The 12,624-nt window shown below is 44.9% G+C and overlaps 1 protein-coding gene across 6 annotated transcripts in view; it reads left to right on the forward strand.

Moving 5' to 3' along the window:
- LOC146188269 (uncharacterized) overlaps positions 1-12,624 on the forward strand; it is a 219,207-nt gene that overhangs the window by 190,782 nt on the left and 15,801 nt on the right. For all 6 annotated transcript variants that reach the window (XM_084603714.1, XM_084603717.1, XM_084603715.1 and 3 more), the window contains one exon: positions 4,184-4,284. In XM_084603714.1, coding sequence (XP_084459840.1) covers positions 4,184-4,284 — 101 coding nt within the window. The remainder of the gene's footprint in view (positions 1-4,183; positions 4,285-12,624) is intronic.

A 12,624-nucleotide genomic window follows, 5' to 3' on the forward strand; every position in this document is an offset into this window, starting at 1 on the left:
GGACTGGGTCAAAACTGTGTGGGCGAACCGACCGGGCGGCCTGTTGCAACGGAGGGCTTTGCTCGTCCTCGGCAGTTTTCAAGGCCATCTCACAGACCTGGAATGATAAGCCTTCCGCAGCCACTTGATGTTTCTGTCAATCGGTCATTTAAAGCCAAATTCCGGCGCTGCTACTCAGAGTGGATGGCAGTGGACATTCATGAGAAAATGCCTACTGGACAATTGAAGAGGGCATCCCTGCTGCAAGATTGTATGTTGATTTTAAGCGCATGGCGTTTGGTGTCATCTGACATTGTTGCTAAGAGTTTCAAGGTGACTGGTATCTCGAACCAGATGGGTGGCACCAAAGATGAATTGGGAAGGTGCCGATGACGCGAGCTCGTTAGATAGCTGCCAAAGCGATAGCAGCGAGAAAGTTCCTTGAATAAAGTGTGGTCACTCAGCAGTGTTTATGTTATTATTTAGAACAGTCACAGCAACAGTAAGGCTTTCATGCAGATAGATATAGGCCTGACTCGTGTAAGAGCCGTATTCCGTCAAAATTGCGGGAAAAAAGTGCGGCTCTTTCACAAGTATATACGGTAACTTGCTCAAAGGGGTGACCACATGCGCAGTGGTGCCCCGCAGAAGCGGATAATGCTAAGCTCTCACTACTGTAGCACTCCAGTTAGAATATCTCGGCCAGTCATGATTTGGTCATGCCCATGCCCCTTCATGATGTACTGTGAAGCACAGGTCATGCGCATGCCGCAAACGAATGCAACACGGTGCACAAAGCAATAATCACAGTAGCATTCATATTCCATTTTCGTGGTTAACGATGGTAGCATAGACCGCTAGATGGAATTCACGGGAAAAATTAAACAAGCGGAACGAGAGCCTGGTGAATACGCAGTGGCACATAGTTCGAATTATTCATGGCACAAACGAGGCATGTTCGAATCAACAGGCTTTTTTTACACACTTTTATGGACCTTGGCTGGACCAAGTAGTGTAGTATGAATTATCTGAAAATTATAATTTTTAGGGTTCGAATCAATGAGCTTTCACTGTACAGTAAACCCTCGTTAACACGAACTTGCATATGTAGAAAAATCGGCTAAGTCGAACATTTTCCACACTGCGCTTTCACCTCCCATAGGTGCTATGTATTAGCTCCTGTTTATCTCGAAGCATTTTTTGGGCGTAATGCGGAAGGACCGAAGGCAAAGCTCATTACCGAAAGGTGATAGGGGCTCAGAGCGAGCGCTTTGTTCTTATACTAAGTGCTGAACGTGTTCACGTTTGAAGAGTGAATACAAAATTCTCTCGAACGCAGCCGTTTTTCACCTTGGGAGCGGTCACGTGAGCGCCGATCGTGCGCGGGGGCTAATGGGTCTCATCGGGCTTGGTTTGGTCAGCTGCCCTCCACACATGCATACTAGCAAGAGTGATTGTGTGGCTCTGTTTCGTCACGCTATGTGCACAAAGCATTGACTGGATTTTGTTGTGTATGTGGAGTCTGCAACGCTTGCTCCGCAACAAAGTTGAATGCAGCAGCGGCGACCAATGGCTTATGCGACACGTTTAGCAGGTCGAGGACTCTTTTGTCGGGCCGTATGCCAACCTGAAATGGGCAAGCATTACCCAGTTCTTCCTTCAAAAATTTTAAAGTTGAGTTTTTCCTGAGAATCCTTTTGCGTTTATTACAAAAGCTCCCGTTGTGCAGCGGAGCTCCGACGGGCCGAGGGCCGCCAAAAGCATTTTCGCTCGTCGCTGTCGCGCTCAGGTTCTGGGTTTGTAGAAAATTTCGCATATCGCCTAGAAGCAGCTCGCTAGGCAGCCAATCGCAGAAGGCTTTGGGCTACTCAATTTTCGTCCTGGCTTTTTTTTTTTGTGCGAGTGAAGTTGGTTTTCCTAGCCCGGTTTGAGCGAAGAACCTGCAGACACTCACTTCGTCTGATCAGTGCATATATGAGTGCATCGAGACAATTCAGTAAAAGCTTGGTAGGGTAGTAAAGGAAAATAAAAAGGCTAGTGTGGCTAAATATTGTTAATTTTCAAAAAGAGCAAGAGGAAGTCGCTGCTTGCATTGCAGTGTAGTAGCGCACCGCTGAGCTGAGACCTTTTTATTTTTTTGTACACGCGATGCGTTACAAAAAAAATTCATCACTGTTTCACCGTACCTTCTGCTGTTTATGTTAGAAACGGGATATAGCGTAATTGATCTGATCGAACGACGAGGCGGCGATAACAAACAATGCTCAAAACGCACCTCTGTCGCATAGTTCCGTTGCTCCGTGCGGTGTGCACTAGGCGCAAGGACAGACATTGGCGTTGGAGTCGCGCGACTAATCGTCAGGGATTGTCGCCAGGAATTTTTGGCATTTACTCAAAACTCCACTTATCTCAAATGTTTCCCGGATTTTAGAACTTTGAGTTAACGAGGGTTTACTGTACTATATTATGAATTTCTGATCATGAAGCTACCTATTTTAAATGCAAATGCTATACTTTGCACCCGGCTTCCCGAGAATTAAGCACACCGTTACCGTTTCTTGACTTCTTAGTGGTGCTCAGAACGATAGTATCTTGGACCTTTTGGAGCAGGACTGTGACGAATTTGCAGAAAAACATTTATAATATATATTTATACGTACTGCAGCCCGATGAGAGGGCTTTGCAGGAGTGGTGCATAAAAAAAAGGGAAAATACAAAAAAAAAATACAAGTGACAGCAGCACATGTTGAAACACATAAATTGAAATAATACAAAAATAGCTAAGAAATGTTGTCAATCGTAAGCATAAATTTATCTACTGGTGACAAACCAACTGAGCCAGGCAATGAATTACAGTGTTCATTGGTACATGGAAAAAAAACGGTTTTTAAAGGTTTTGATGCGAGCAAAGTAAGGTGCGATATTCATATCCTGATAGCTTTTTGTTAGCTTCCTAAAACGATATTGGAATGGAACGGTGCTTCTGCATAATGTTGTATGCTGGTCATATCGAGTCTTTTTTGTCTCGGCTGTTGTGTCTTCTTTAAGGGCGTGATGTCCTTTTTTTATGCTTGATTTGTGCTTACTTCTTGCCAAGTAACTAAGTGTGTCATTTCTCTTTGTGCAATCGTGTCTTGTTCTGTTTGCCTTTCTACATGTTACATCCCAGCTTTCAATAATGTGTGCTCGTTTCACTCCTGTTTTAGCCACCAAACGACGGCTGGCAGTATTGAATGAATGACTAAAAATAAAGTATTGTCATTACTAATCTTATATCACATTCTATGTTTGCACCTTCTGTATAAGGTTGTGACAACATAATGTTCTGGAACCCGAAATAAACAGCTTTTTGTAGCTGGAAGTGTGCACCTCTTTGCATTTTATGCTTGGGTTCAAAGGAGCCTCCAGTGCAGTAATGAGTGTTTTAATGTGTAAAAATTAAGTGGGTACATTTTCATGGTCGTGTCACCATAAGTTTGTCGGCAGAATTACGTTCAAATGAAACGAGTGATAAGAAAACAAATAATTGCACTACATAGAGGATGAAAAGCTCGCTAGGGAAAAAATTTTGATGTGTGCAGAGTAGTCACATAATTAGTTATAGCCAATTAAATCAATCAGACGTCGAGTATGTTTTCAAGGTCATGTCACCAGAACTTTGTCGGCGCGATTACGTTCGAATGAAATAAGTTTTATGAAAATAAATGGTTGCACTAGATAGAGAATGAGAAAATCTCACTGAACACAAAATTTGGTGCATGCAGAATAATGATTTAATTAATTAGAGCCAATTAAGTCAATCATATGTTGAAATTGCCAAAGGGTCAATGTTGGCATCTAATGGGAGTCACGAGGTTCCCAAATTCCGTAGGGTGTTATGCCACAGTTTGATGTCACAAACCGGAAGCCTCTTCATTTTCTGTCTGTCTCCTTTCTTTCACAGAGATTGCTTACACCTTCCCCTAGTGTAGGTGCCACAGTGATCTCAACCATTTTTTTCTTTATGTGCTACCATGCTGCGTTTTAAGACAATGGCACACAGCACAGGACAGGAAAAAGGTACAGGTAACGTGTCCTTTGGTTTAAGGCATTCTACTAAATATAGCAATCCAGCACATAAAGCTGAAAAACCAACTCGTCACCTTTGCAGCATTACTTTATGAGTGTTTGTTAATTTATTCATATTGAAGCTTTTTTGTTTCAGTCGTTTCTCAACATCGCCAAGCTGAAGAATCTTCGGAAGCTGACGCTCGAGCATGGGGAGGACAAAAGTGGCTTCCAGACGATGCTGACTAGACTGACCAGGTAAGATAGCCATAAGTAAAGACATTTTTTATAAGAACTGGTTGTAGTGAAGTGCGTCTGGCTGTAGTAACATACTTCCCACAATATGACATCGCCGGGCATGTGCTACCTAAAATCGCAAAGCAAATTTTTCTTTAAAAAATTTAATGGCTTTACCGCCAAGCTCATCAGCTCTGAGGAAATGAGAAGCTAACTTTATGTAGGCCTTGGAGCCATGAAGGAAAGGACGCGATGCCTAGAAAAAAAATGTAAAAGCTGGCTATGAACGTGGAAAGAAGGTAACATAGACTGTTCAGAAAGGAAAAGAGAATAAAAACTTCACAGTGGCTTAGCTGTAGTTAAGCCTAGGAGATTGTCAAAGCAAACAGTGGCTCGAGTGAGCACAAACAAGACGCAGTCACTGAGGATGGAACACAGAAGTGAGTACATAGTCACAGCTTGGGTACAACGCACGAAGGCACAATGGCACAAGCACGACACAGCCACGAGATGAGCACGAGGCCAGAACGTGCATGGCATGAGGGACGCATGAAGGTACAATGGCACATGGCAGCACAACCACGACACAGCCACGAGTCAAGTAACAAGTCTCAAATGTGCACTGGCACAAGGGAGCACAAGCGCGGGAGATCCGCAAGCCGTGGAGAACACCGCAGCCTCCCCTCCTCTACTTACTGAAGAGAAAAGAGAGGCGAAGTGTCTTCAATGGAAGACGACACCACCTGTTAGACCACAGCGCACCTAGTAGGAGAAGCACGAAACGCCCAACGTGGCTACAAGCCATGCTACGCTGAAGAGCCGACTTAGTAGCCCAGCTCTCACGCTGGTATGACGTCAGTAGTCACGTGGTGTAAAGCGTAACTACCGGACCATGCTATGCTGAAGGCTCGAAACCTGGCATAGTATTGCTTTCGCAATAAAATGCAGCGAGAAATAAGGAGGGAAGAAACAGCAGACATTCACAGCACTGTACAGCACGAGATAACGATGCTAAAGTGTCTTTTTCATTAAGCAGCAAGATGTGTTCAGTAAGTAACCATTTTATTACCAGACAGCATCTTCAGGATCATGTCACTACCAACAACTGATATAGTAAAGATTTTTGCCAGTCCAAGTGACTATACTTAAATAGGTTCTACTGCAGTATATTTAAGGTGCTGTCTCTTTCTATCACGAGGAATTGTATGAAATTTAAAAGGCTTTAAAACATTTAAAAAAGCTTTAGAGGAAGTAAACAAAATTGAAAATGCGTTACAATGGATCCTAGTTATGTTGAATTATTGCTTATATCAAACAATGGGAAGATCCTTTTGGAAATTCCATGCAGAAGCATAGCATCATGAACATATTTATTGAACTCCTGAGAACGAAACATTTGATATATCAACGCACTGCATCCCATGGAGGGGGTGATTCCATAGCGACATACCTGCCAACTCTTCTGAATTTTCCGTAATACAGTAAAAGCTCGTTAATTCGAACCTCGATAATTCGAATTTTCGGATAATTCGAACTACACTACTTGGTCCGGCCAAGCTCCATAGAGATCTGTGTATAAAAAAGCCCGTTAATTCGAACGCAAGTCAGTTCCGCTACGGATAATTCGAACTACGCGCCGCCGCGTCTGGGCAGCTTGGCGCACATAACGCGGGAAAAAAAATGGGAAAAAAAAAAAGAAAAAAGGGTAAAGAAACACCTCCGCGCTCGGTTGGCATAATTAGAGACTGTGCACGTCAAAAACGGGGACAGAATAAGGAACCAGGTAAAATCATGGAAGAGTGGGTAAAACTTAAATGGCGCCATGACCGGCGTGGCGGCCGGCGGCGTTGAAGGGAGGGGACGCGGCCGCGGCAAGGTCGGTGCATGGCTGCGCGGCGGCGGCTGCCTGCTCTCTCTTCTGCGCAACCTCCGTAGCTCGCAACTAAATACTCGTTAATTCCAACCCTGTTAATTTGGAAATAGGGATAAGTACTGTCGGCACGGTCCCAGCCAATGCCCATAAAAAGCTATGATCTCGGACGGGCACTATGGGTTATTTTTTATTTTTTATTTTTTTTTTTTTTTGCGATAGCCATCCATCCTCCCACCCATCAGTCGTCAACGGAAGCACGCGAGTCAGCCGCGATCATGACGCCGGCTTTTAGCACCGTTCGCTCCGATGATTGGAGTGGCAGTAGACGGCGCCGCCCGCCCAAGTCGCTCATGGCATGATAAAGCGAACGTACTGAAAAGGAGGCTTGCACAACCGGATAAGCGCTGGCACTTTGCCAAGTTTACTTTCCTCTCCCCTGCCGGAGCTAAAGTCAAAAGATAAACACGCCGTTATCGCCGATCTTGGCGCACTGCCAAGAAATGTGTTGTGGACCGTGAAGGCGCAAAACAGAGGGACGCGCTAACGACTGACGTCTTTATTATTGTTGTTGTTATTTATTTTTTTTCAGATTCGTAGGCACAAATCGGGGCTGGGTGGGTTCATTATGCGAGCGAGTGCAGTTTGTTACGCGACTAAATACGGCACATTTACCGTAGTACAAACGGTTTTGGTCAGTTTTTTCGAGGCCATTTGATAATTCGAACTTTTTTCCCGGTCCCGTGAAGTTCGAATTAACGAGCTTTTACTGTATGTACGAATTTTGACCAGTCTTATGATTTTACGAATCTTGCATGAAATTTTACGGAAAATGTTTTATTTTTGAAAAACAAAAAAGTGCGAACAACTATTAATACTTTATGGTACCTTTTGTGGCCACGAGAGGGCAACACATATTTGTGATATCATCGTCAGCAGCTCCGGGTACTACAGCAATGTGCTGTGACTTAAGATCGACCTTTTCATACTGGCACAATCACGGAATCGTTTGCATCTTCCAAGCGGCATCCTGATGCTTTGACAAACTGATTTGCAGCGTTGTGCGCGAAGAAGTGGGCAAGTTCTGCGACCCTCTGCAGCCATCGCCAGCTTTCGTTTCTGCTATAGTGCGGCAGGAGGTGTGACAGGTGCTCAAGAGCCCTCTTTTGCCTGTAGTTACGAGCCCGCCATTGCTCACGGGGGCCGAAAATCGTCCCACATATGTGGAAGTTCTGCAGAGTCAGGCTCCTCCTTTACCGCCATCCATTCTCGCGCCGCCTACAGTTCCGCTGCCTTCGATGCAACCAGTGAAGTATTTCGACGATTGTCCTCTGCCCCGACGTAAGCTGACATTTGGTGCACGCCTGACCACCGTCCGCTCTGCTTCCACTGCGGAGAACCAGGCCGTCTCTACCGTGATTGTCCGTATCGATGCCTTGGTCTTCACGGCTTCCGCATCGACTTGCCTCCTCCCTGGTTTGGTCAATGACCCCGGGTTATTGAAGAGTACCTGGCAGAGCAGTTTTCATCTCGTTCGCAGCGTCAGTCCCACTCCCTTCACCAAGGCGCACTTCGACGTCTGCCCACGGTTCCTCGCGAGAGGAGCAAGGCCGCTCGTCTAGCCCTCACCGGAAAACTGAAAACAGCAATCTTCGAGGGCGAGGCCACTGGTAGTCGCTGTGTTGAAGACCTCCTGTCCTCACCACTTCGATCCGACCGAGCGCTCATCGCCTAGGGAAGCCAAAAGCGTTTCTCTGGACATTCCTGTTATTTTAGATGGTTGCACTACAGTCAATGCATTAGTGGACACCGGTGCGGATTATTCGATTTTGAGTGGCCGCATGGCGACTGTTTTGAGGAAAGTGCTCACTGCTTTTTCATGATTTTTGGCTCTGAAAGTCTACCCTCATGCATTAATCGAGTACTGCGATTCGGTTGGCTAAAGCAGCTTCAGGGTGCAGCCATATTGAGTCCGCCACCACTCGGTTTCGGTTTCCGCGGCGGTTTTACTATGTTATGTTAGCAACATGGGTACCAGAGAAGCCAAAGCAGCCAAATTCCAATGCATCGAAAGTCAAAACGTTTCGCTTTTTCTCGTGGGTTCAGAATCTCTTAATGCTATAATGTTTATTCACTCACTCAGAATCACATCCTCTTGATCACACACTTGTCATGTCTTTCGTAGTGGAATAACGTGGTTACTTCTGTTATCTCATTTCGCATGATGGCAATGGGCTGTGCACAGCATGACGCTCGCCTCAAAAAGGCTATTGTTATAGCAGAAGGAATTGGAAATTCTGCGGCAGCTTGATGGCTAGATGTTACTATTGTATTTACTCGCATATTTCTCGAACTATTTATCGTGTAAAATTGATGCTAAGTTGGGGGGTGCAATAATTTTGCAGGGAAAATTTCGAGCAAATGTTTTGGAGTACTAAGAACAAATTTAAATAGGCGTAAATCGGGATTCTGAGGTCAGCTATTGTAAATATAACAAAAGCATTACTTTCTGTATACGCAGTGCCTGGTGTCATCAACGTACCGGAACCATGGAAGAATGCAAACATTATCCTTGTTCATAAGAAAGTTGACTCTAAGGACCTTAAAAATTACAGACCAATCAGCTTACTGTCTGTTACATTTAAGGTATTTATTAAGGTAATTGCTAATAGAATCAGGACAACCTTAGACTTCAATCAAGCAAAGGATCAAGCAGGGTTTCGGAAACGGTACTGTGCTATCGATCATATCCATACAATCAATCAGGTGATAGAAAAATGCTCGGAATATAACCAGCCCTTATACATAGCATTCATTGATTACGAAAAAGCATTTGACTCAGTTGAAACTTCTGCGGTGATGCAGGCATTGCGAAATCGGGGTAGACGAGCCGTATGTGAAAATGCTGGAAGATATATATAGTGGCTGCACAGCAACCATAGTTCTGCATAAAGAAAGTAACAAAATTCCCATAAAGAAAGGTGTTAGGCAAAGAGACACAATCTCCCCAGTACTGTTCACAGCTTGCTTAGAGGAAGCATTCAGAGACTTGGAATGGGAGCAGCTAGGGATAAGGGTAGATGGAGAATACCTCAGTAATCTGCGATTTGCTGATAACATTGCCTTGCTAAGCAACTCGGGGGATGAACTGCAAATAATGATTGACGACCTAAACAGGAAAAGTAGAAAGGTAGGCTTGAAAATCAATATGCAGAAGACTAAGGTAATGATCAACAGCCTCGGGAAGGAAGAGCAGTTTACATTAGGTAGCGAAGTACTGGAAGTAGTAGGCGAATATGTCTACTTAGGACAGGTAGTAACCGCAGATCCGGACCATGAAAAGGAAATAACAAGAAGAATAAGATTGGGGTGGAACGCATTTGGCAAGCACTCGCAGATTATGACTAGCAGCTTACCGGTATCGCTAAAGAGGAAAGCATGCAGCAGTTGCATCTTACCTGTACTCACCTATGGTGCTGAAACGTGGAGGCTAACCAAGAGAGTTCTTGGTTAGCCACAGTACAAGTATTTTTTCACAGTACAAGTATGAACCAACTAGCCCAAGACAACCCATAGGGCTATAGAACGAAAAATAGTAGGGGTAACATTAAGAGATAGGAAGCGTGCAGAGTGAGTCAGAGAAATAACTCGTTACCGACATTCTGGTGGAAATTAAGAAGAAGAAATGGACATGGGCAGGACATGTAGTGCGAAGAGAGGATAACCGATGGTCGCTTTGGGTAACAAACTGGATTCTCAAAGGAAGGAAAGTGTAGCAGGGGGCGGCAGAAAGTTAGGTGGGCGGATGAGGTTAAGAAGTTCGCAGTGGTCAAGTGGATGCAGCTAGCACAGAACCGGGTAAAGTGGAGAAATATGGGAGAGGCCTTCGCCCTGCAGTGGGTATAGTCAGGCTGATGATGCTGATGGTTACTTTGAAGCATAACTTACCCTTGTTATAAAAGTACAGGGTCGCCATAAACACAAGTTGCTAAAGCACTTTATTTACCGCACACAGCCTTATCTCACTCCCCGCGTTCCGTGGTATAATGCTCACAGCAGACCATACACCTCTACTCTCAATCAGAAACTTGGTTCAAGTTCGTATCAACACTGTAGTCGCTGTCTCCAGTAGCATACTACGCAGAACTCGTTGACGCCGAAGTGCCTGCTAGCAGCGTGGTTGCTATGCTGTAGCCGTGCTCGAAAGCTTTCAGCTTAAAAGCAGCTGTATAACTTGCGTACCATCCCACTGCGATGCGGCACCGAGAACACGGTGAACGGTGGAACAAAGGAAGTAACACGGACGGAATGAAGGAACAATGACGAGACGTGAAGACACCTCGCAAAATGAGCATCATGGAGGTAAAAAAAAAATACGAGCATACCTGATGATGATATACCCTGATGAGGATGATGATGTAACTGTTAATGATATTTGATGGTGATATAGAGAAATAATTCAAGTTACTGACATTCTAGTGGAAATCAAGAAGAAGAAATGGGCATGGGTGGGACACATAGTGCGAAGAGAGGATAACCGATAGTCACTTAGGGTAACAAACTGGATTCCAAGGAAAGGAAAGCGTAGCAGGGGGCGGCAGAAAGTTAGGTGGGCGGATGAGGTTAAAAAGTTCGCAGGGGTCAAGTGGATGCAGCTAGCACAGAACCGAAGTAATTGGAGAAATATGGGAGAGGCCTTCACCCTGCAGTGGGTATAGCCAGGCTGGTGATGATGATGATGATATACCCGAGCGCACTATCGCCTCCTGGTAGCACGTGCACACAGCGAGGCCAGCTATGTTCAGTAGCGCTGCAAAGATGGCGCTTGTTACTACTAGCAGACAACTCTCGCGGTGGTAATATTGGTGGTACGACGATTATGCAAGGAAAAAAAAATTCAGATTTTTGACGCCCAATGTTGAGGGTGCGAGCATTATGCGAGTAAATACGGTACTTTACGTGGGTAGCGGATGTAGCGGGAGGTGATTTTTAAATATGGGCCTGGCCCAAAGGCTTCTGAATCATCTGGGAGGACGAAAGTGAAAAGGAAGTCTGGATTTCCGAAAACTCTGCCTCCAATGATAACAACGAATGAGTGTTGTTTATCTCGTGTTACATTCGTGGTTTTATTTTTTCCCCACTGGACAGTATGGAAATTCGCCCCTCACGATACATTCAAGCAAATATGGTATTTAAATAGTGACGTTTTGTGCTTGTTGGTGCATGATCATAGCGAGGTTACAGCGCAGAGTAGGACAGGACACAAGACGAAACGAACTACACGAGCACTAACTTCCAACAAATTTTATTTGTTGAAAGGTAGTGTTGGAAGTTAAGAAGTTTTATACACCAAAGACAAGCTATCACTTGTGCTAACAGTATCACTGTCTCAGAAATGAGAGTTCTGTATTGCTAAAAAATAGGAGTTCTTATACATGTCTCTCCCGAAGCATTTATTCTTTCAGCTTTAATTATTAATTCTGTGATCGTGTCACTACATTTTGCTCCCACATTTTTATCGAAAAATGGTTGATGGGCGTTTTCTTGGCCATGTGCTGGGTGCCTGGCTCCACATACGCAGAGGCACATAGTTCGAATTATCTGTAGCTGAACTGATTGGCGTTCTTATTAACATTCTTTTTGTTGCAAAAGCAACAGTACACTAGTCGTCGAGCCATTTTGCATGGCACAGCGTGAGCCAAGTTGCGCATGTGCGAGGAGCCGCCTGACGTCACGAGGCAGCAGCTAGCGTGCTGGAGCTGCCGTCGAGGCCGCGCGCTCCGCCAATGCCGGAGAAATGCCGTCATAACCACAGCCGGCGCCAGCTGTGCATCACTCTCTCCGTTGGTTATGCGGAGAAGAGGTGTGTGTGGTGTATATATAGCTGGGGCGTGCGGCCAGAATCGACCAACTATGGAGGAGAGTCCGGCTATCCTAGCCGCTGCTCAGCGCGTAGCCTTAGCTATCCTAAGCATAGCCATGCAGCTATCGCTTTCCTAACTCAGCTAGGTTTAATTGGAGCTAAACCACTGCCAATTTTATTTGTACTCAGGCCTTTATGAAGCTTGATCGGACCAAGTAGGTAATTCGAATTATCCAAAAGTTTGTTCCACCGTATTAGTTTTTCTAGGCTTAAATTAAGTCCTGTGATAGGCCTGGAAGCTATCAGAAAGCAAAGGTGCAAATATGAAACTCTGCCATTAAGTGGCCCAGCACGTGTACATGATGCAGTTCCATGGGTTGGCTTTGTGGCTGATGTTTCTCTCGCATTTTTTGCTTATCTCATGTGACAGTTTCTAGATTGTGATGAAAATGAAAAAACAAATAGCGCAGTTGCAGTGAAGCAACTTTGGGAGCACATGAGAACTGCACTCTCTTCTATGCTCCACAAACTGGCAGCCTCTGTGCACATCGCATCTTTTATCGTAGCGATCTAATAATTAGAGGATTGTTGGCAGTCATGTTCACAGCCAGTTGTCAGCTGGGTTGCG

Source organism: Amblyomma maculatum, chromosome 5 (assembly GCF_055883805.1).
Source record: "Amblyomma maculatum isolate TAMU_Amacu chromosome 5, ASM5588380v1, whole genome shotgun sequence".
In the NCBI taxonomy this organism is placed as follows: Eukaryota; Metazoa; Arthropoda; class Arachnida; order Ixodida; family Ixodidae; genus Amblyomma; species Amblyomma maculatum.